The sequence below is a fragment of the Sturnira hondurensis genome, unplaced genomic scaffold (genome assembly GCF_014824575.4).
Source record: "Sturnira hondurensis isolate 20B ecotype Veracruz unplaced genomic scaffold, ASM1482457v3 Scaffold0013931, whole genome shotgun sequence".
Lineage (NCBI taxonomy): Eukaryota > Metazoa > Chordata > Mammalia > Chiroptera > Phyllostomidae > Sturnira > Sturnira hondurensis.
This window is the reverse complement of record NW_028086562.1, coordinates 1956569-1980145: the sequence shown is the minus strand read 5'-3', so window position 1 is coordinate 1980145 and position 23577 is coordinate 1956569. Positions and strand designations below refer to the sequence as shown.

At 57.5% G+C, this 23577-nt stretch overlaps 2 protein-coding genes across 2 annotated transcripts; one reads left to right on the top strand and one right to left on the bottom strand.

The window, feature by feature from the left end:
• Window positions 1-1580: 1580 nt before the first annotated feature.
• Window positions 1581-9218, bottom strand: RPL22 (ribosomal protein L22). The gene is made up of 4 exons (XM_037062097.1): window positions 9124-9218; window positions 7010-7114; window positions 5044-5168; window positions 1581-1781 (listed from the first exon to the last, which is right to left on the bottom strand). The coding sequence occupies exons 1-4, from the start codon at window positions 9133-9135 to the stop codon at window positions 1637-1639; spliced, it is 387 nt and encodes a 128-aa protein (XP_036917992.1). The 5' UTR covers window positions 9136-9218; the 3' UTR covers window positions 1581-1636.
• A 4850-nt stretch (window positions 9219-14068) lies between these two features.
• Window positions 14069-23568, top strand: RNF207 (ring finger protein 207). The gene is made up of 17 exons (XM_037062085.1): window positions 14069-14285; window positions 14946-15078; window positions 16181-16325; window positions 16408-16489; window positions 16568-16643; window positions 16728-16853; window positions 17280-17326; window positions 17518-17590; window positions 17677-17745; window positions 18069-18137; window positions 18217-18323; window positions 18841-19027; window positions 19190-19375; window positions 19641-19692; window positions 19993-20110; window positions 21148-21222; window positions 21939-23568. Exons 1-17 carry the CDS (start codon window positions 14095-14097, stop codon window positions 22108-22110), a joined length of 1908 nt encoding a protein of 635 aa, XP_036917980.1. The 5' UTR covers window positions 14069-14094; the 3' UTR covers window positions 22111-23568.
• The last annotated feature ends 9 nt before the right edge of the window (window positions 23569-23577 follow it).

Below are 23577 nucleotides of genomic sequence, written 5' to 3'. Positions count from 1 at the left end.
GCACAGTAACCACAGTCATGTGTTAGCCACTTTAATACAAAATGTGATCAAAATTGAATTACAGGAGTTCAAAAAGGCATAGGAAAACCAACGTTTCAATTTTATTACAAGTTTTAAAATCTGGGAGCAGTTTTTTAAAAAAATTATATCCTCATTTCAACCCAGGGTTAATATTTTACAACAAAACTAAGAATCACTACAGGGAACACCAATGCAACAAGTAAAATTTGCAAACCCAAGACACAAACATAGTCACCAGTCACAGGAGGGGCCACATTTAGACAGGAAAGAAACCCTGCCTTCTGTGAGGGCAGAGCAACGTGCAAACGATTCTGCTTTGGGAAATGTGCACAGAAATAGAAAACGCTAGAGCCTTCCCCACGGTTGAAACTGCAAAGCCCGAACACGTTCGATTGGATCGAGGAGCCCCAAACGTTGAACTGGAGCCAAGGCAGGACCCCAGAATCTAATTCCCAGCTACGCAAAGCACAGGAATTTCTGGTGTGGAAATGAGCTTTAAGGGAAGCTCTTTAAAAACGAGGATTTTATACACTATAATTTTTAAGACAATGCAGACATTTCTGCAAAGTTGTTTAGGTTTTAGAAGGACACCGTAAGGCCTCAGGGTCCCTTTCCAAAGCCACCAGAAAGAGTTCCTCACTGCGCCAGCAAGACTCCACGGCCGCAGCCAGAGAACCCGGCGCGGAGCTCCAGCCTCGGCACACCTGACGGCGAGGTCCCCACCCCAGCATCACGCAGGAACAAGACTCCGCGTAGCGCCTTTGCAGAATGACTTCCGACGTTGAATCTGGCCAGGGCCTCGACGGCAGGGAGGCAAACATCCCCTGGGCACCTTGCCATTCTCAGCCTGATCCCTTCCCACCGGGAAGACTCAGCTCAGGGCGGCAAATAATTCCGGCCTGGGACTCCACCCCCCCCATATGCTGGTGTCTGGGAAGCTGTCCTAGTCCTCACCTCCAGCTCCCCCTGCTGGAAGCCAAGGTGACAGCATGGTGCAAAAAACGGGAGCGTCAACGTCTATTTACAAATTCATAATTTCTTCCCTCTCCTTAAATTTAAAACCTGGGGCTTTTGGAGTTGCTCTCTGCACCGCCAAAGGACCGCGGTTTATTCCTAGACAAAGCAGATTAGCACACAATAATTGCGGGCACCCAGTCACCTGGAACCTAAAAATAAGGACAAAGGCCCCAGAACCCCGCATTCGTAGCAATGCTGCCAGCTTCCCACAGAACTCCCAAGTCACCGGCCTGCTCTGAGTCGGGAGTCCCCACGCGTGTCGTCCTCCCAAATCTGAGAAACGTGCCAGGTAACACCGTCACCTTTCCCGGTGCCCCAGTGACCCACGGAGCTCACACCTCCACACCCTCACCCACCTGCCGAGGTCGATCCTCGAAGTGCCCTGGGGAGGCTTACTCTCCCACCGCGGTCTGACCGCCGCGGGAACTGGCGATTCCAAGCAGAAGGAAGTGTAATGACAAAGGAGCGCGGCGGCCCAAGCGAAGCCCTGGACTGTGATTCCAAGTTCCTGTTCAGGGCAGACACACAAGGAAAACCACCGGTTCGGTTCCTAAGTTTTATTCAAGAACTTGTACAAAACGTATCAGGCAAGTGAGTTTTAATCCTCATCTTCCTCCTCCTCTTCATCCTGGTTTATCTGGAAGTAGCGCAATTCATAACTCTCTTTGCTGTTAGCAACTACACGCAACCAGTCACGTAGATTATTCTTCTTCAAATACTTTTTGGTGAGATATTTCAAATACCTGCAGAGAAAGAACACTTGAGAACTCCACTGCACACTCAGTCTCCGTGCACACTGACATGCTGTCGCTTTTGAGAAACCCCGTATTTTAAGTTTTTACAATGCAAGGTGTTTGCCCACCTTTCCAAAATGGCGAAGAAAAGGCAAATATGCAGGTCCGTGACGTGATAAAAACAAACAGCCTCACTTCACCTACACGGGCAGCAACACGGAGAGCACAGGAGGTGGAAGCACCGTGCAGGAAGCCGCAGCAGACCCTACAGCCGGTGCTCGGCCCCCGCTGGAGAAGGGCATGCGGCCCGGCGCCCCTCACTGAGAAGGCGCAGCTTCCACAGGACAACAAGGTCCGCATCGCCTCGTGGAGTCAGCCCCTCCAGAGGGAGTTCGGGTCACCGGGACTGCTCTTTTGGGCCGTGCCACAGACACGCTCACTTCTGCTGGGACACTTGCGGCCTGCCACCCCACCTGGAACAGGCTGCCACCCACCCCCGGGGACCCCAGCTATGCGGTGAGCACCCTCCTCACCCAACCTGTCTGTGTACTAGGCCCTGGGTTCCTCTATCTCAGCACCGGCCCAGCCACACCTGCCCACAGCACCGGCCCACAGCCACACAGGGAAGCAGGACTGGAACACCAAGCAAACGCGCTGCGGGGCAGAGCGACCTTTCAACCCGTCTCTCCCTCAGTGAAACAGGACTCCTAACTCGGGCCACTTCTTCAGACGGTCAAGAGGACTGAATGAAGAGCACAGGCAAACTGGCAGGTCAGCGAGGACCCAAGCGTTAACGGAACAGTCACACCTCCAAGAAACGAATCCTGTTCAGCAGGGTGACTGTACTTTGCCGTGCATAACGCGCACACTTTTGCCCAAACACTTGAAAAACTGAGAAGGCACATTATACACGGCTGTCATGGCTGCACACCACGGCATCATCCTCTGTATGATGCACGTCACACACAGGCACGTTACGTGCGGCAGAATACGGTGCTCCCGCCAGGAGAGCAGTGTCCACGAAGACGAAGACCCGGTGCAGTCTGCCCACTTCTCCACACACAGAAATAGATCAATCTAGGTGTCCGTCTGCAAAGTGCTCCTGTTCCCTGTGCTATTTCCATCGCACTGTATTCGGGTGAGGTGGTTGATTCGCAAGTCCGGGCGGCTAGAGCCTGTCCACACTAGAATGCCGAGGCGGAGCCGAGCCGCAGAGGCTCAGGCATGCCAGCCGCCCTCGACTGGGAGCGCCCTGCGCGCTCAGAGGGTTAACGAAAGGGGACAGCTTTATCAGAGGTTAAGGTCCTTTCTTTCGTCACTAGGTGAAGAACAGAAAACACGTGACCCCTCGAGGAAGCTGTGTTAGATCTTCTCATGGCAAAGGAGGAAAAGAGGTCGTGGGAAGGTCACAGAATCTTGCCCGTGGGCTCCGCAGAAGCCCAGCGAGTTCAAGGCTCTGTAGGCCCTGGAGTACCCACCCCCCCTACAGGTGCAACGGTCTCTTTCTCAAATCACCTTCTCTGCAAATAAAACAACTCAGCCGGGCAGAATGTGAGTGACTCCTTCACTCATGCTTTGTAACCATCTCCTGACTGACCGCATCAAAAACAAAAGCAAAGACTTAACTATAACCAGCCTGTCCTAAGACACCTTCCAATGTCCCACTACTGGATACAGCACAATTAAAAGCTCCTAAGTATATGCCAGGCTCTAGGCTAAGAGCTACGTATAGACACGTCCAATTCTTTCTCTCCCCTATTGGTAATCCTTGCCCAAGGACGTCTACTGACTTTAGAGGAAGAGCAAGGGAGAAACATCAGTGTGAAAGAGAAACGCAGACGGGTTGCCTCCTGCATGGCCCTGACCGGGGATCGAACCCGCAACTTCTTGGTGTACAGCGCTCCAACTGAGCCACTCAGCCAGGGTGACAGGTACGATTCTTTTTTTTTTATCCTTTTTCATTAATGTTCTAGTACAGTCATCTCCATCCTTCCACCACCACTCTCCCCGCCCCAACGTGTCCAATTCTTTAGTGACTCGGGTTTTCACTCCACCCTCCAAAGAAATACCACGTAACAGCCGGGGAAGAGAAGCAATGTCCCCGACTCAGGGACTGGGCCACAGGATAAAAGAGCAGCTCCAGCCCACACCAGCATTCCCAAGTCCTTGTACAATTGCACTCACACTCAAAGGCAAAAAAAAAAAAAAAGACTTTGCCTCGATTCCCAGTCAGGGCACGTGCCTGGGTTGTGGGTCAGGTCCCTGGTTGGGGGTGGGAAAGAGGCAACCACACACTGATGTTTCTCTCCTTCTTCCTCTCTCCCCCTCTCTCTAAAAATAAATGTATAAAATCTTTAAAAAAACAGAATTAGCCCTGGCTGGTGGGTCAGTTGGTTAGAGCATCCTCCCATACACCAAAAGTTTGCAGGTTCGATCCCTGGTCAGGGTGGATATGAGAGGCAACTGATCAATGTTTCTCTTTCTTTCTCTCTCCCTTCCTCTTTCTAAAATCAATAAAAAGACATCTTTGGGTGAGGATTAAATATGTAGAGAATTAAAAATGAAAGCTCTTACCCTGACTGGTGCAGCTCAGTTGGCTGGGCGTCACCCGCAACGTGAAAGGTTGCAGGTTCAATCACCAGTCAGGTCACATGCCTGGATTGCAGGCCAGGTCCCCGGTCCGGGGCAGGAGAGAGGCAACTGATCCGTCCATGTGTCTCTCACACACTGAGGGCTCTCTCCCTCTCTTTCTCCCTTCCCCTCTAAAAATAAGTAAATCTTAAAAATAAGTAAAATAAAATCTCTTCACTGTGGCTTAGAATCAGAACTCAATCTGTTCTGACCAGGCTGGGTCTGGGTGTTGGGCAGCGTCCCACAAACCCAAAGGTCTCTGGTTTGATTCCTGGTCAGGGCACAAGCCTGGGGTGCAGGCCAGATTGCGGCAGGAGAGAGGCAGCCGATGGATGTGACTCTCCCTTTCTCCCCGCCCTTTCCCCATCTCTACAAGTAAACAAGTAAATCCTTTAAAAAATGCAATCTAAGCAGGTCTGCCCGTGTCTACCGTTCGAAACTCTTTGGCCCGGGAAAAACAAATGTTCTCCAACTAGCAGAGGCCGAACTTCACCACCACTAAGGGCACTCACTCGTTCGCCGCCTCCGCGCCCTGGCCCCACCCGAGGTTCACACACGCAACCACACGAGCAGCAGCATCCCCGCACCGGGCGAGGGCAGGGTCCTCCTGCAGGCGAGCAGCTCCCACCTCTCCCCGTACCTTTTGGAGAAAGGCACCTCAGAAGTGACAGTGATCTTACTCTTGCTCCTTTCGATGGTTACAACCCCTCCTCCGAGGTTCCCGGCTTTTCCGTTCACTTTGATTCTCTCCTGAAGGAACTGCTCCTGTGGGGTGGGCAGACCAACGTTAGTCAGGGGGCTGGCCCGCCCGTCTCGCCAGCACAGTATTTCACCTCTTATACTCCTTACACTGAACAGTTTTTTCACACGTTCAATCTTTTTTAAAAAATGAGAGCAAATCTTTAACTAGTAACATAAGGTCTGAAATCTATCCAACTTCAGTGACGTACTAACAGGAAACCAAACCCCCACCAGGAACACACGTGGCCGTTCCACACAAGGTCAAATGTGTCTCTCCAAGAAGGTTTCGACTCATGGGTCAAAGGCGAAGAGCAGAGCAGAAACCCAGGGGCCACAATGCCTGGAGCTTGGTGCGGGCAACCAGAGCTGCGGCCCCGAACCCACGGAGGTGTAAAGCACTCCTGTCCTCCACAGGATCAGAGTTCTCTCCTCTTCAACTTCGTAAAAGGAGCAACAACTTCAGAGACCCTAACAATCACAGATCTGCTGTCAGGGGGAGGGGGGACACATGCATGGCACAGAAGGGGCAGCAGCCCGAGATGGGCTCTCGGCCAAGCCCTGTGACAGCCGGGGTGGGGCCTCCCCCTCCACGGGCTGCAGGAGTCTGTCCAGACGGGAGAGCTCTCTCTGGTTTTCTTATGACTTTGCTCTTTCTGGTTTTCTACCACAATGACACGGGGTCCCTTCCAGCCGCAAACCCCTACTGCTCTCTATTTAATACTCCAATACACAATATGTGAAGGGTCATGGGGTAAAGTGATTAGGTCAGAAATCTTGACTTCGGTACCTGAAGTCTCCTAAGCGACCCATGTTTTCTACCCTCAGGAAGCCTCTAGAAGGAAAAAAGACAATCACATGCAGACGAGTGTAGGGAAAGGGAGGAGGGACTAATAGACGGGCCACCAGATACAAACTGGAAGGAGCCCCAAGGTTAGGAGGGAAAAGCAGCCACAGAGAAAACCACGAAGCACCAGGTGGACAAGGAGTGAAGAACCAGACGAGGGCCCGCTGGGGGACAGGGACCCGAGAGGCGCGTGCACAAGGGCCACCAAACTTCTCTCTGTGCAGCGGCCAAAGGCCAAGCTTTTTCTTTCTTTCTTTGAAAATTATTCCCGTTACAATGATATTATCTTGGCAACAGCTGGTGTCCTGGAGACAGAAAATTAAGTGTAGATTTGGAAGGCTTCCGTCCAGTAAGAAGCCTGAATCCCAAAAGTGTGGTCACTGGACAGGAAGAGTGAAATGCCGACACCAAGATGCAGTCAAAATGCGGCACGGTCGATTCTCCTGGGTTTAAGGGCAAGGGCAATCCTGAGGAATGGGCAGAGCACTCAGTACAGAGCAAGGTCTGAAAAAACACCAAGCTCCAATCACAAGTCAGCGGGAGGCCAGCACTCACAACAAGCGCCCGTGCTCTGCTTCCTCGGGGCGGGGAGAGCCGGGGAGGCGCCTGCCCGTCGCCCCGCAGCACCGCAGGCGGCCCCTTGTTCCTAGGCATCCGGGCTCACCGCCTTCGTTCCAAGGGCCCAGACTGCAGAGGGCACGCGGGTCTGAGGCGGTTGACCTGTTTCCTAGTAACTTTTAAGTAAGATTTCTGGACACCAAAGGAGGAAAATAAGACAAGGAGGTAATTCCCTAGCACCAATGGGCCACAGCCCAACCAGCTTCTTCCTCCCAGCTCCGTCACACACACGCGAGAAGGCAGGACTGAGAAACGAGATGGGACCATGCTCCAGAGCTCAGCGCAGGGCCAGAGCCCCGGGGCTGCCTAGGAGCCAGGAGCACAGATGTGCCCCCGGGGGGTTTTCTCAGCACAGTCTCCAAAGGGTCATGACCGCCCAGGTGGCATCAAGGGCACAACTTACAAAATTGGCAGCATCCATGATTCCATCTTCTACTGGGTGGGTGCAGTCCAGGGTGAACTTCAGAACCTGCTTCTTTTTTTTGCCCCCCTTCGCCACAAGCTTTTTCTAAGAAAATATACAAACAGATGAAGGCACAACCAGCCCCCACCCACACACAAAAAGTAAAACCACCAAAAATACCAGGGGGGGGGGAACCTGTATAAACATACAACCCATGGTGCCGTGTCCCTCTGCAAGGGTGCCAAGAGCCACCCCCCACCCAAGAATGGAGGAGGGAGCAACCCATCCTCTTTGAAGGGACAATCACTCCAGCGCTCTTGACCCACTTCCACTTTCCAGCTTCCCCAGCACAGTGGGCATGAAGGTATGCTAGCTTGTGAAACACGGTAAAACTAACTTTTCCTTTTACGTGCCATGGAATTTCCATAAACATTTATTTCATTCCAAGATTTGGGCACAGGCATGTGCATGCCTTGCATGTGTACCTAAAACAATTTTAATCTATAATCAATACTTGTCCTGACACTCCAGCCTGGGGTCTGGTCCCAGTTTGCCTGGGTCTCCTTAACCCTGCCTCACCTCCCCGCTCAGAGCAGCACCAGTGACCACACATCCTAGCAGCCCACGTACCAGCAGACAAGGGCAAGAAAAACTTTAGGCTTTAATTACAGCTCTGTCAACAATTCGTGGTCTTCTGACTAACTTAAGCTATGAATTAGCACTTTCACACCATAAGTTGGCACCTACCCTACAAGGTTCTAGTTCCTTCATTCTCACAGAGCACCTTACATTAACCTTCTCCTTCTACAAATGCCAACCGCATTTTAAAAAGTCTTTGTATGGATTGGGTGCAGCCCTGCGAACTAAAGCATCGCCCGTTTGATTCCCAGTCAGGGCGCACGCCTGGGTTGCAGGCCGTATCCCCAGTATGGAGTGTGCTAGAGGCAACCACACATTGATGTTTTACTCCTGCTTTCTCCCTCCCTTCCCCATCTCTCTAAAAATAAATAACATCTTTAAAAGAAGTCTTTGTACTACCTACTCACGTGTAATTCCACTCTAAACAGCTTTTTGCAGAATCAAAAAAGATCTCTACGAGAACACATCAACACATCTTAACATCCCCGCTTTATGCTTCAAAGAACTAAAGCTAAAACTTGCGTTAACCTGCATCAACTTTTCAAACATTTAGCTACTGTGAAAATCACTAATTTTTTTTTTGGTTGGTTGGTTTTTAAGACATCTCTTCCTAGTTACAATAGAAAGGACTGCTCTATCACCCCGGAAATATCAGCAAGACCAAAAAAAAAAAAAAACCACACCTGCCATTATGGTTCTAAAGCAAAAGCATAAAAATGCGGAGAAGCGCTTGCAAGAGCCCACCCAGAAAGAGTCGATGAACCGAACGTGTTAACGGGGCACCCCGAAAAGAGGAGGCTAGAAACCTAACTTTCCCGAGGAGCCTGGTCAGAGCGGGACCGGGAGCAGTGACACGAGGAGGCCGCACCGCGCGTCCCGGCGCGTCCCAGCCGGCTAAGAACGAACGAACGAACGAAGCCCTGATCTAAAAGGGTCTGCACAGCTGCGCCATGTACTAACTTCCTCTGGGGATCCTCAAACTCGGGCCTCTCCCTGCCATCAGAACACCTTGCATGCACATTTCCACAGGTCCCCAAGTCATGGCCATAAGGTTCCCGGATGCGCGTCTCCCAGGGTGGCAGGTCCCCTTTTCCCTGCCGCCCTCCGCCCAGGTAACCAGGCCCAGAGCCCAGCTGCTTGCAGCCGGCCGAGGCCCCAGGCCGAGCCCCCAGGACCGCTGAGCGGCCCAGGCTGCAGCCTTGGCACTCCAGCTCCCTGCTGGCCGCAGACTGAGATCCGAGTCTGAGCCGCGGCTTCTGAGAGCTGCGGGTCTCCCTCTCGGGGCCCAGGCCGCGGCCTCCCGCGCCCACAACGTGCTGAGCCTGGCGGCAGCCCGGTCCCAAACTGGCCAGCCTGCCAGTCCAGCCCCGGGCGAACGCTGCAGAATGCCGTCCCGCGTGAGCCGCGTCGGAGCTGGGCCCGGGAGACCCACGTGCCAGTCCCGGCATAGAGGCCTCACGAGGAGCCATACTAACCATAGGAGCCATGGCGGCCGCGGAGACAGAAAGGGAGTTGTATAAACTGCGCAGACGCAAAGAGCACGCAGCACGTAGAGCACGTAGGAATCAGGCCGTACCAATCACTCTGCCACGCCCCTTGTTCGCCATCATTGCTCTGTTCAGTACTATCTGGGAGCTATTGCTTTTCCCTGCTTGCGAAACCCTTCCTGGCGCGGGACTGGAGGCAGTAGAGGGAGAAAGGAGGCGGGGTGGCCCGTTTCTTAGCGAAGGATCGGAGTCGGGGAGCCAGAGTGGATGAGCACGAAGAGAAATCCGGGGGTACTCTGTACGTTTGAAAGTCTTGGAAAGGAGAAACTCACTAAACCATAAATTACCAGCTAATAAGATGGGAGTCGAACCCATTAACTTGGGGAGGAGAGGCCAGGCCCTTCTGGCCCTGGGGTCCCAGTGCCCGAGGGCACTTTGGCTTTCTGCTACCTGATGCCCGGTTTGGAAGCTAGCGCCCAGGGGCTGGGTCTCCCCGCGCTGGCCCTGCCAGCCGCCTTCAGGTGCGCTGCAGGTTGAGCCCTTCACAATCTCAAAAGCAAGCCGCACCCGCGGATCACCTCCTAGTTTGCGCGTGTGCCAGCGCTTCTCAAACTGGCGAGTAGACAGGAACCTCCCGGGACCGGTTAAAAGGCAGAGCCCTAGTCGGTGGGTCTCTGCTTGGACTGTGCGTTCCTCGCAAGATGCTGCCGGTGGTGGTTCATGGACCACAAACCGCGTAGCAAGGGTCTTCCCCAGACCTACCGTCGATCGACTGTGACAAGGAAAAAAAAAATTAGAGATGTTCTAAGTTGAAACCGCAACTGCTAGAGGAGGAGAGAAAGAGAACAGTTACCCTGTTAACAGCAGTGGACCAACTCTGACAGCAGATTGCTCACATTCCCTTGTATCGGTTAGAATTGAGGGTTACGTCATTTCCAGGTGGCTGTTTTTGTGATTACCCAAACTTACTTCGGAGCCTCCACTTATTTACACATAAACGTTAACATCTGTTGTCTGCAGCTACCCCACTGCTGCAGACACTTCTTTCTTGCAGACTACAGGACTGGTCCGGCTTCAGCACCTCGCTTTCCCCTTGGCTACAGATAACGTAAATACTTTCAAAACAAGTTCCATCTTTCCCTCTGTGATGTATAAAAATGCCCCCAAACCTCCACGGCCAGTGGTTTAGGCTCCGTGCCCCAAGACCCATCTTTTGTGGGGTTTTTTTGTTTCGTTTGGTTTGGTTTGGTTTGGTTTTGGCTAGCAATGGCCTAATAATGCCTTTCTTTTAAAAAGATCTTCCACTGTGGAAGTTCAAATTTTTGTGTAACAAGTGGAACACTTTCCCCCTGCCCTCACCCTCCTGTCCTTACCAATTACACTCAGGGGCCCTGCATTGTAACCGCTCAGTTGCAAGCACCCCCCACCCCCTTTACCTGGCTGCAGCATACTCACCTAGCCAAAGCCCAGGCCTGCCTGACCATGGCTGGAGGAAACAGGCGCTCACTGGCTTCCTAAACTGGGACCTACTGTGCCAGTTCACCATGCTCCAAGCCCACCCTCCTCTTGGCTGCAAACCACATGTCTGCTTAGCCAGCTGCTCCCGGCTAGGTTCTTTCAACAGGGGGCAAGGGGAAGACCAGGCTGGAGGGGAGAGAGACTTCCTGTTCACCTCCTGCTGGCTCTGTGCTGCCCGTGTCACACAGGCTTGCTCCATCCGAGCACTGGCGGTTGGAGCATTCCAGAAGCAGTGGCTGAATCCAGTGTGCAGCCCCTCCTTGGAGCACACCCTTGGAGTGATAGCGGCTTCCCGCAGCACTCCGGTTTTCATCGCCCCCCCTTCCCAGTCGCCGTTTACAAGTCTGTTCCTAATCAACAACCTTTACAAATGCAGGTGCTTTCTCCAGAAACCGCTCCTAACCCCGAGCTAGCCCCGGGGGCTGCCAATCCTCAAATCCTCTCCTACGTGACTATATTGCACCTGTAGCCACATTGCCAGGTGCTCCTCCCCAAACCTTCCTCTCAGCTGACGACCTCCATGCCTCTTTCTTCAAGGTCACTGAAGGAATCCGAAGAGCTTACAGGTAGCACTGCCCTGTCCAACCACCCAGCAACATCTACACCCCAGACTTTGCCTTCCCTCCTGTTACTGTGGAAGAAGTGTCCTTGTCCCCATCTGAGGCATTTATCTGCACACGTGTGCCTCCTGGAGTCCATCACTCCCACAGCCCTGCCCCCTCCCATGAAATCATCAGCATATCTTTTCTTCCAGACTGTTCTTTACCTCCCTCGTTTAAAAAGGAAAAAACAACCCCCTGACCCCCACCATTTCCCTCCAACGATTAATCCTTTTCTCTGCATCTCTGCTCCCAACAGCGGCTCTGTTCCTGAGTGGAAGTGCTGACTCCAGGTGCGATGGTTTTAGGCGGGGCCTTTGGGATGAGGTCATAAGGGTGGGCCCCATGGTGGGGTAGGCGCCCTTCTAAAATAGACACCGGATCTGTCTCCCACGTGAGGGTGGAGCTAGAGGTCCCTCACCTGGAGCCAAATCTGCAGACCACACGTCGGTGTCCAACCACCCAGACTCCAGACTGTGAGAAGGACATGTCTGTGGTTGAAGTCCCCCAGCCTGGCAATTTTGCTGCAGCAGCCTGAACAGAGACACTGTCTTTACAGGCTTCTTCCTGGGTGTGCTGTCTGCAGTCTCCTCCCATATTCTGTGGCACCCACTCTGGTCAGGCTTTGGCCCAACAGCCACCCGGACAGCTTGGTCAAGGTCCCTGGGGACATCTGTCTGCTGAGCAGGACCAGCGCAGGATTCAGTCTCCCTCTTCCTGCTTCTCTGGGATCTGGCACCACAGGTTCCTCTCTCCTCCTTCCCAAATTAGAAGGGCTGCAGGGCAGGGAGCTCCTCTCATTTCAGTCTACACTTGACCTTTGGCTCTGCCTCCAAACAGGCCTCCCCGGTGAGTGTCTGCAGCCCTGACCCCACCCAGGACCCCTGACTCACAATTGTCTCTTGTCTAGAGTGTCAGGGGGCCCACCCTCACCCCCACAGCCCACACCCTCAGTCTCAGCACCCCCCCCACCCCGAGTCCCTTTACCTCCATCCACATTGGTCTTCTTTTCTTTCCTGTAAATTGACTCCGGCTCTTGGGACCTTGTACTTGCTGTTCCCTCTGCTTTGAACTCTTCCCAGCATTTCTTGCATCTGTTCTCTCCTCACCCCGCAGGGTCCCGGCCTCAGGGCCCCTGTCTGCGTTGGGGGGAGGGGTCCGGTGGGCTGCTCCTCAGTCCCCCACCCCAGCCACTGGCCATCACAACAGCCTGATTATTTTCTCCTGGGCATGTAACACTGTCTGCCATTACAGTACGTGTCCATTTTGTACTTCGTTAACCTTGGCTGGTGTGTTCCTTTCTATGTGTGGCCCATGACAAAGACGCCCAACAAATACTGTTCAAGTAGACAAAGACAGGACTGGATGGCTTAACTAAGACTGAGTATCAGGAGCAAACACCCTGCTCCTGCTGCCCCTTTGGAGGGAAACTAAGGCCTCATCCATTTACAAAGCACCCACCGGACTTTGTATGGCGGTTCTACCACTCACTAGGGCGACACACTCTACTCCCAGGGTGGCTGTCGCTTGTCAGGGCTAAGGGGTACAAGACTCTGAACAGTGTTCTGGCCCGAACACATTACTCCGTTTGAAACACAAACGGAACCAGGGCTGGGGAGGACCCCTAAAAGGGCAGGTAGTGTCTTCTTAGAATTCACTTCCTTTTTCCTCTGCAGCAAACTCCTACACATCCTTCAAAACCCAGCTCAAATTTTTATCTCCCAGATGTTTCTAACTGACGAGTAGGAAATTTTTTTAATTAATTATTTATTTTTAGAGAGGGGAAGTGAGGGAGAAAGAGAGGAAGAGAAGTATCAACCTGTGGTTGCCTCTCACACTCCCCCTACTGGGGACCTGGCTTGCAACCAGGCCAACAACCCAGGCATGTGCCCTGACTGGGAATCAAACAGGTGACCCTTCGGTTTGCAGCCCACACTCAATCCACCGAGTCACACCAGCCAGAGCTGATGAGTAAGGCTTTACTGACCACCTTCTGCGGGTCAGGCTCTGGGCTTGATGTTGATTCCAGAGAGGGCAAGAACAGGATGGGCGGGGAGCTGTTTTCCCAGAGCTCAGCTCAAAAAGAAGGCAGAGGATGAGGGGGGGGGGCGGGGGGCGGGGGGCGGGGGGTGAAGGGCGCTCTGGAGAAAATCACACTGGGACAAACAAGTGCTTGCCAGGAAGTCAGAGGGGGCCCTTTCTCAGGAGCTCCTCTGATGAAGGGGGTGTGGCCCAGTTACTTGGAAGGACGCATCTCACTTCATGAAAGGCTCAGAGTTCACTAACTCTGCCAAGAGCCCCTAACCAGTCAGAGGGAGGTCGGGGATCCCAGGCCCTCTCACACCCTCTCACCAGTACTGGGTGTCCCTGGAGGGGCATCCGCTACTCTGTCGCCCCTGATTGGTCGTGGAGAAAATGGGGCCACGTGGACTCACTTCTGTCCCGACTCAAGCCCCGGGGGTCCAGGCCCTGGAGTTCTGCGGCTACTCGGTCTTCCTGAGAGGAGCTGGGTCCTCCCTCTCTGAGCCTTGGACCCTCGTGTGGCACCGCCCTCTGCAGCTGCAGCCTCCCCGCTTCTCCCCCTCCCGAGCTGGGGACCGAGCAGCCGCGGCAGGACCCCGTGGGCAGAGCCTGAGGCAGGTGGTGGAGATACCGCAGCCGAGCAAAGGTGCGGCCCAGCGCGGAAGGGGTGTCGCCTGCCAGCCACTCTGAGGAGACCGGGAGGGGAAATTCCTGGGGTGGGAGTGAGAGTTGGTGGGAGAGGTGGAGGCAGGGGGAGGCTGGCCGTTGGATAGGAGGCATCGCTGGGTGCCCGGCTCCGTGACCACCGGACGCCCTGCCGATGTCGGGAGCGATCTTCGCGCCCCTGGAGGGCCCAGACGCCCTGGACGCTGCGAGCGGCCACCCGCTCGTGTGCCCGCTGTGCCACGCGCAGTACGAGCGCCCGTGCCTGCTTGACTGCTTCCACCACTTCTGCGCCGGCTGCCTGCGTGGCCTCGCCGCCGACGGCCGCCTCACCTGCCCGCTGTGCCAGTGAGTGCGTCCAGGCGCCCACGGAGCCCGCCGCGGGAAGGGAGACCAGCCCTGCCCGGGCGAGGACCTCGGTGCGGGCAGCAAGGCGCTGTATCCCAGCAGAATCGGGGAGGGGGAAAGGCCGCCCCTGGCCTAGCCCGCACCTGCCTGCGGGAGGATGCACCCGGCTGCTGCTTGCTGGTCAGATTAACTGAGGCCTGGGCCTCCCACTGAAGGTCAGGGGTCGAGGGCGGGGCTAGGGCACCTGTCATGTGGGGACTTACTGCTGCTACTGGAGTAGCCCCATCTCAACACTGCACCAGTCAGGGCACTCCCAATACCTCCCTCGGGAGTCCCTGAAATCCTTGGTCAATCGAAGCCGGTGATGCCGGCCGGCTCCAGTGACCTGGGCGTGGCCGTAGTCAACTACCCCCACGCAGGGAATGGGGATTGAGGACAGGCTTCTGCCTTGTCAACCCAGGTCGACAACCCCCTGCCTCCCAGGACTTGTGCAGGACTGGGTCAGAGTGAGCAGTGGCTGAGATATTTATAGCAGATGCCAGCCTGTTGGGTACCCCACCTCCCGCCCTATTTTTAGTTCCAGCCTGGGAGGTGGGGGTGGGAACGGGTGCCGAGCCAAGGAGAGGGGGCATCTTGATCCTGGCTGCAGCTTCTCCGCAGACACCAGACGGTGGTGAAGGGCCCCGGCGGGATCCCTCCAGTGGACCGGCTGCTCCAGTTCCTCGTGGACAGCTCGGGGGATGGCCTGGAGGTGGTGCGCTGTGCCAACTGTGACCTGGCATGCAGCGAGCAGGCAGGGGCGCCTGGGGGGGTGGCGAGGGCGCAAGGTCCCGGGGTCCCGATGCTGGCAGAGCACACCCAACGCATCCTCAGGGGAAGATCCACTGGGGCTCCTCCAGCAGCTCCTTCAGTCACCCTGGATCCCAAACTGGGTCCCACTTACAGGTGGGGGGACAAAAGTTCAGGACAAGTGACTTGTGCTAAGAGCCAGACAGTGGCAGAGGTTAAGGCCATCCCATTTGTGGACATCTTACTGGTCCCCAACTCAGAGCAGAGCTGAGAACAGGCCCAGGGCTGGGCCCACCCCTCCGGACATGTGCTATTTGGGGGGGGGGGGGCGGCGGTGACACCGCCCCTGAGCCCAGGGGAAAAAATAAAACAAACCAACGAGCTGAGGGCAGGTTGTGAGGGCACGTGGGACTCTGGCCCTCAGAACCTGGACAGGCATCCCCACTTCCGGGAAGACACCCCTGCAGGAGTCGGGGAGGGGGGCGAGGGGGGTACAGGGCAAGCACTAGGACTTGTATGGCACAGAGGTGACCAGCTGGAGGAAATGAGAGCAGGGGGGGAAATGGCCTCGAAGGCCAATGTAAGAGCTTGTACTTTTATAGCCGCTGTTTCGGTCAGGGCCTCGCCCTGGACTCCGCCTGGGTCTGGCCCATGCCAGGGAACTGCAAGCCCTCGCTCCCTCTCCTCTCCCAGCCAGATGTGACGTCCGCTTGGCCAGGGTGGGCGCTGCCATGTGGCTACTATGGGGGGGTCACAAGCAGGGGCTTGAGAGGTCTCCACACACACCCATTTTTGTTGGGGGTAAAATGTTTTGCAAATGCCGTTCTGCCCCAACCCCATGTAGGGCCTGGCCAAGGGCACCTGCCCGAACAGAACCTCTTACCTACTCTCTGAGCCTGGGGGTTCTCATCTGTAAACTGGGTCTATTGGAGAGTTGGGGTTACAGGGAAGGGCCGCACTGAGCCAGTTCCTGCCCCAGGCTGGTACTGACATGCTCGGTCACGCGCAGAGATGGGCAGTCCTGCAGGGGCAGTGGGCGGGCCGAGGCTCCCCCCACCCCCCGCCCCGCCCCCAGCGGGCGAGCTGAGCCTGTGCTGGGCCCACAGGACTCCGAGACCACATACTTCTGCAACACGTGCGGGCAGCCACTGTGTGCTCACTGCCGCGAAGAGACACACCGGGCGCGCATGTTCGCACGCCACGACATCGTGGCCCTGGGCCAGCGCAGCCGAGACGTGCTCCAGAAGTGCCGTGAGTGTGGCGTGCCGGGGCGGATGGGGCGGGGCGAGGGGCAGGGTCGGAACTGCCCGGCCCTCACCGCCACCCTCCACAGCGCTGCACACCGAGCCCTACATCATGTTCTCCACCGACAAGAAGTCGCTGCTCTGCATCCGCTGCTTCCGGGACATGCAGGGGTGGGTCGAGGGAGCCGGAGGCCAGGGAGCTGCAGGGAGTGGGGTGTTGAGCCAGACTCACCCACCGGGTACCCCCAGGGAGAGCCGAGCCCACTGCGTGGACCTCGAGTCGGCCTATGTGCAGGGCTGCGAGCGGCTGGAGCAGGCGGTGCTGGTGAGCACGGGCCCCCCTGCCGACTGGCCAGCACGGGTTGGGGCACGTGCACCACCCACAAGACTGAAACCACCTTGTCCCCAGGGCGTGAAGGCCCTGCAGACGGCCACGCGGGAGGCCATTGAACTGCTGCAGGCAATGGTGGAGGAGGTGCGGTGCAGCGCGGCCGAGGAGGAGGTGGCCATCCACTCCCTGTTCGGCAGCATGCAGGTGAGGAGTAGGGAGGACAGCACAGCCACAGGCTGAGCATCCTCAACAGCCATGACCATGACCACGACATAGGACATGCCCCCGGAGCCCTTGCAGAGTTCCCAGTGTAGCAGGAAGGCAGACATGGAGCTACGTCCCAGGAGTTCATCCCAGTAGTTCATCCCAGTCTCCAGGAGAGTTCCCGTGGGGAATCCAGGGCCCGCCCCAGCCGGTGCTGGGTCAGGGGGTGGCTAGGGTATGCCTCCCCCAGGAGGTGATGCTCTCCAGCAGTGGGATGGGGGAAGGAGGGCCCTGGCTCAGGCAGCCCCACGACAGGCTGCAGAGCGAGCCAGCGTACCAGGTGTGGCTGGGGCCCAGGGGAGTGGGAGAGTGCTGGGAGGTGGCCCGGCTGGGCAGGCCTGCCCTGCAGTCGCCTGTCCCTCCCAGGACAAACTGGCTGAGAGGAAGGCGCTGCTGCTGCAGGCTGTGCAGAGGTGAGTGGGAGGTGTGCGCCCCACCCCTACCCAGGGAGCAAAGCATCCAGGCATCCACCGCAGAAGGAGGGCAGGGTGGCTCAGGGCACAGGGAGGGCGGCAGGGAAGGGTGCACAGAGGATGGACCGCCTGAGGCCCCTGGGAGGTGGGCAGCCCTCCCCTAGAGATGAGGCTGCCTCCCCCTCCCCCAGCCAGTATGAGGAGAAGGACAAGGCCTTCAAGGAGCAGCTCTCCCGCTTGGCCACCCTGCTGCCCACCCTGCAGGTAAGGTGGGCAGATTGCCCGGGGCCAGGCTCCCCTGCCCAGAGGCCCCCTCCCAGGCCAGGCACTGAGCTGTGTCTCTCCCGCAGGTTCACCTGGTCATCTGCTCCTCCTTCCTCAGCCTGGCCAACAAGGCCCAGTTTTTGGACCTGGGCTATGTGAGTCCCCCAGCTCCTCTGGGGTGCCCCCTCCCCAGCAGGAACCCACCCGGCACCCTGGAGACTGTCACCCGGAGGCACATCATCATCTACAAACCCTGTGGGGGCCAGCTGTGTACCTCTCAAAGGACAGCAGAGCCCAGGAGGGAACACAAGCCTCTGCCCCTCCCCCCCCCAGAGAACAGCACCTACTGGAGCCCAGACTTCCCTGTGGGCTATGGGGCGGAGTGGCGTGGGGGTTCCCAGCCAGTCCCAGGGAAAGGCTGTAGCCCTCCACCAACACCGGGGCCTCCCCCTCAGCCCCCAAAAACCCCACCCTGCAGGAGCTGATTGAGAGGCTGCAGTGCATCGCCACACAGCCGCATCGCCTCCAGCCCTCGCAGAGCAGCCAGGTGCAGGGAGGGGCGGGAAACCTGAGGAGCTGGGGCCCCTTCGAGGTTCCCAGGGCTCAGACCTGTCTTTCTTGCCCAGATCATCAGCGACCACCGTGCCGAGTTTTCCCGCTGCCTGGAACCGCTGCTGCTGCCGCCGCCGCCTGGGCCTTGCCAGGCAGCAGGCGCTGGGGGCGGCACCAACACGTGAGCAACAAGGTCCCTGTCAGGGTGCGGTGCCCAAGAAGCCGGGGTAGGTGGGGCACTGCCCTTCCCAGCTCACTGAACCCCAAGCCTACAATGCCAAGCAGGAGAGCGAGTCTGCTGTCTGGGAAGCAGCCGTCTGGGGCACCTCCATCAGGGGAGGAGCACGGGGTGGGGAGCCCACCGAAATCTAGAAAGCCCCAGACCTGGGAGGAGTCAGGAGAAAGGCCTGAGCTGGGGGCCCCAGGGGCCAGTGCATGGGAGGGCTCCTCGAGTTTGCTCTAGACCAGCCCTGACAGCCTCTTTAGGGCCGCTCCTTCCGCACATTGACATCACCTGCAGGTTTTAAAAACACCACGCTGATGCCCTTGGTCTTGGGTGCTGCCTTGCATCAGGCTTTTCTGGTGCCCCCATGGTGGTTCTGGGGTGCGGTCTGCTGTGAGAGGCCCTGGGAGGCTGGGGGTGGGAGAGGCCCTCCCACCCCCAGCCTCCTCTGCATCCCCACTGGCTCCCTCCCCAGGTTAGCAGGGGGCTCAAGCCCCAAGGGGCTGGGGGTGCCCAGCTGCCCTTCCCCAGTAGGGAAGATGTCAGGGCCACTGGTCCAGAAGCCCACGCTGCACCGGTCCATCAGCACCAAGGTGCTGCTGGCAGAGGGGGAGGACACGCCCTTCACGGAGCACTGTCGCCACTTTGAGGACTCCTACAGGGTGAGGCCCCCCCACCCCGTCACCCCTGGCACCTGTGAGCTGGGAAAGGCCCCACCCCTCCTCGCTAGGGCTCAGTGGTCAAACGTGGTCCTGGCCGCTCCCTCGGGGCCCCTGCAGGGACACGGCCTGCAGGGCCCACGCACTCACAGCTCTGTCCTGCAGCATCTGCAGGCCGAGGCGCAGAGCCTGAAGGACCAGGTCCAGGAGCTGCACCGGGACCTCACCAAGCACCACTCGCTCATCAAGGCTGAGATCATGGGTGACATCCTGCACAGGGCCCTGCAGGTCGACGCACAGATCGCCATGCAGCACGCTTCCGTGGAGGGCATGAGAGCCGTCTTCCAGGAGGTAGCCTCGCCAAGGACCCGCCTCCCGGCAGCCCACCTGTCAGCACACTGGGTCGCCTGGGGAAGACGGGCAGGAGGTGGGGGAGGAAGAGTCCGTTGGCAGGGCCCCGGGAGGCCTGGGGTGGTGGCTCAGGAACCTGGGTCTTTGCTGCCTGGAACCACAGGACCGGGCTGGGGGTGCCTTCCAGCTGTGAGTGGCCGGAGGGCAGTAATTCCACCAATGGAAATGCCAACTCACTGGACATCCAACTTACTTTCTCTTTCAGATGTGGGAGGAATCCTACCAGCGGGTGGCTAACGAGCAGGAGATTTATGAAGGTCCCAGGCAGCCACTGCTAGGTCCACCTTGTCCTAGCGCTAACCCGCGTGCTAGTAGGGGTAGGAAAGCAGTGACCCACTAACCAGATCTGAAAACCCCCACGCTCATCCCCTTCGCTCCTGACCTGGCCTCCCAGCTGCTAACTGGCCCCAAAACGATGCATCTGAGGCCAGAATCCAGTGAGTAGAACGCCCTCACCTCGCTCTTGAACTAAAGAGGTCTTGATGGCAAAAGTTGAGAGGCTGAAGGCTAAGACTCTGAAGTTATGAGACCCAGCTCTCTGACCTTGGCCCCCACAGCCCAGCTCCGTGACCTTGTCCAGCTGAAGCAGGAGAACGCCTGCCTGACCGCCATCACCAAGCACATCACGCCCTACGTCCGCTCCATTGCCAAGGTGAAGGAGCGGCTGCAGCCCAGGTGAGGCGGGGGTGGCCCCAGGGAGCTGAGCCACTTCCGCATGTGTGAGAAAGCTGCCCACACGGGGAAGAGCCCCTTCTGGAAGTCAGTGGGCCGAGTCACATGGGTGACGTCTGCAAAACACACAGAATTCGTGGGCTGCTCTGATCTCCTGTGTCCAGGCACATAGTTGCCCATCAGCCCTCGAGAATAGGTCAAAGCAGCAGACAGGCTCCCCTCCAACTGCCCCTCTTGGGGCACTCTGCTTGGATGTCTCACAGGCACATCACACCACGAAGGCCAGCAGAACCTCACTTCCTCCCCCATCATGCCCCTCCAGGGTCACCTCGCTAAACATCAGTCTCTGGGAGCTCCAGGAAGAAGCCGGGAAAATCCTGGATTCCTGGCTTCCACGCGCCCCCAGGTCCCCCCAACCCCAAGTCCTGTTCACACAACTGTCTCAACCCACCTGCTGTGTCTCCACGGCTGCCCCCCATCCAAGCCCCCATGGTCACACACGCCCCTGCCCTCCAGGTTGTCACACAGCCAGGGGTCTTCTTCACGCCTACACAGCCCACCACACCAGGCCTGACAGCCCTTCCGGGACCCTCCCTACCCAGTGCTGACTACATCAGCCCCACACCACATGCCACTCACAGTGGCCTTTCTGTCCCCCAAGAAACTAGACTGGCTCCCACTTCCCAGCCTCTGCCTGGGACTCTCCTGTTTCAGACTGTCCCCCGGGTCCCATTCACTCAGGCCTCAGCTTGAGTGTCGACAGCAAGGCCTTCCCAAACCACCCTGTCCCGCCCACGGTCCCTCGCAGCCAGCTGGCCCTGCTGGGCCCATGCCCCACGTGGGTGTGTGTCTGGACTGGAGCAGCCTCCCACTGGGGCCCAGGCCCGCCCTCAGTCAGCAGTGTCTCAGGGCCAAAGCCTGGGTGGTGGCGGGGCTCTCGAGTGTGTGAATTCGTTTCTCATGTGGACGGTGAGCTTCAGACCCGCGCTGGGCTGGCCCCGCAGCCCCGCAGACTCCAGGGTCTGCCTTCTCCCGTACAGGTTTCAGGCGCCCGTGGACGAGGATTCTGAGCATCTACAAAACGTGCGTGGCGACGGCACAGGCGACGAGACCAGGTACAGCAAGTCTTTCCACCCTGGGCGGGCAAGCGGTCCCAGAGACCGCCCCAGAGGCCTCGGTTTGTAAAACACGGGGTCAGAGGGGTTTGTAATGCGGAGGGAGACTTCGACAGTGACTCACACATGACAGAGGCGACTTGGAAGGGCGGGGCCCACGTATGGTGCTGGTGGCTGCCTGCACCCAACACCACCAACAGCTGCCAGCACACAGCCCGGCTCCTGGGTGCCTCCGCCACAGGGCCGTAACTCACTTCGTGAGAAAAGTGACTGAGGACAGTCACTGGGAGAGAACATCTCTGTCACGAGAGCCACAGTGTTTGCCAAAATGCTTGCCAGAGAGAGGACAGAATGTGCAACAGCAGCCACGTCACTGTCACAGGGGGGCTTGCACTGCAGGAGCCCATCGGCCGAGGGGCGGTGAGGTGGTGGGTGGGCCTGGTGACAAGGCGCGTGCCCCCGACCCCTCTGTACCACGTGGAGCAGCTCAGATGCTCCTGCTGAGGCAGCCTGATCCACTGAGCCCTGGCAGCTAAAAACTCCTCCAAAATGAAAGGACAGCCCCTCGGAAGGCCCTCCGGTTCTGGCTGAGGCCGTGGCCACCCGGCGCCTTCCAGAAAGGCCTGCCGTTCCACGAGCCTCGACCCCAGCGCTCAGCGCCATGGACAGGGTGGGGAGTGTCGAGGACCATAGCTCAGGGCCAAGTGTTTCTGCAGGGGTGACCTGGGGTGCACCACGGACGAGAGAGAGCAGACCTCGGGGCTGAGAGGAAGCGGCCACACCCCGAGCGGCCTCCAAGAAGAGCCTGCACCGAAAAACAAAGATCCTCACAGGCCCAAGCTAAAAAACGCGGGTGACGGCCCCCCGCAGAGGGAGCACCCCACTTAGCCGATGGGGTGGGTCCCAGGGGCTTGGGCCTGGCACAGCGTGCTTGTCGGGCCCAGCACGCGGAGAAAAGGGGGCTCCCCTTGGGGTGGTTTTGTCTAAGGGTAAAGGGTGACTGTCTCCCGGCGGCCACACCCAGAAACTCTCGGAGAGGTCCTCATTCGGGATCCTTTGGCTTTGCTTTCCCTGCGCTCACATGGCCTGAAGTCTTGGTCCTCACCACGGTGACCGGGGAGGAGTCCCAGCCTGTGGGGACGGTAAATGAAGGAACAGCCAGCCTCAAGCCCTGGTCCAGCCTCTCCAGGGGCCTGTGCGTGGCCCCACCCTGGGGCCACCTGCAGGCCCATGAGGACGTGCCACCATGGGCATGGGTGACAAGACTCCATCCTGAAAGACGTCCAGTTTCTCCTGCATCACAGCCCCACTCTTCCCCAGGAGCCACCGGGAGGCTCCGCCCAGGGACCTGCGCCCTGACTCAGCAGAGGGGAGGAGGCTGCGCCACTCTCCGCCCACCTGGCAGGACCCCAGGGCAGCCTTCGGGCTGGAGGGTCCCACCACAGTCCCTCTGCTCCCTCTCAAGTCCTGCCCTGCGCTCGCCTCCTGTTGATTACTGAAGCGGAGCGGGCAGCAGGTTTTCTCGGGGCGTTTCCCATTCCTACCTGGTGCCCTTTTTACAAGTAGAAACTGGTAACTTTTCAAAAAGGAAAATTAACCCATGTGACCTAAAATTGGAAGTTTTGGAGGCAAAATGATGCCCAGAGACACTTTTAAGCAAACATCCACTTTGACTCAATGGTTCAAATGGTGAATGGCTTCCCCACACCAGCTGGGCTCACACACACGTCACTATGTTAACGTCACATGTGAACTTCTGACACCCCTGGACCTGCCATTTCAGGCCACTGACGTCCCCGTGCCAAAGCATCACCCACTTCCACCGGGGCCTACGGCGCACGAGCCGCTGGCATCTTGAGCTGCTTAGAGGTAGGAATTCAGAGCCAAATCGAGGAGGCAAAACGCACGTGGGTCACGGTGCAGGTGCAGAAGTTTCTTAGCCAGAAGCGACTCCACCTGAGAGTGTCTGTGTCCCACACAATCACACTATTGTCTGTAGTGAAACCAAGTACAGCTTTATTCCAGGTGTGGAAAGAGTACCAGTACTTGTGAAACAAAACCCAACTTAAAACACTTGAATAAACATTTCTGCATGAAAAAAGAAGAGGAAAATAATTACTCCGTTAGTTCCTCTCCTAGCCGTCCGCTTCCCAAGAGCGAGCGCTTCCAACGGCTGGTCTGCCTGGCCGGCCCGGGCGGCAGGCTTGCGTAGCAGGGCACAGAGCAAGCCCCCACCATGCGGGCAGTGCCAGGTCCTCTACAGAAGCAAAAACGGTGGGAGACGGCAGCTGCCTAAGGCAGTGAGAAGGTGCAGAGCGGGGACACTGGGTTACCGGGCCTGCTACCGAAATGAGC

Excerpts from the sequence above, each read along its gene's own strand:
- RPL22 (XM_037062097.1), bottom strand. Across the intron at positions 5,169-7,009 it reads TCATGGATGCTGCCAATTTT|GAGCAGTTCCTTCAGGAGAG; the intron begins GTAAGTTGTGCC and ends CCCACCCCACAG. Across the intron at positions 1,782-5,043 it reads GAGGTGCCTTTCTCCAAAAG|GTATTTGAAATATCTCACCA; the intron begins GTACGGGGAGAG and ends CTTTCTCTGCAG.
- RNF207 (XM_037062085.1), top strand. The coding sequence starts at position 14,095 with ATGTCGGGAGCGATCTTCGCGCCCCTGGAGGGCCCAGACGCCCTGGAC. Across the intron at positions 16,490-16,567 it reads TGCTTCCGGGACATGCAGGG|GGAGAGCCGAGCCCACTGCG; the intron begins GTGGGTCGAGGG and ends GGGTACCCCCAG. Across the intron at positions 16,644-16,727 it reads GGCTGGAGCAGGCGGTGCTG|GGCGTGAAGGCCCTGCAGAC; the intron begins GTGAGCACGGGC and ends CCTTGTCCCCAG.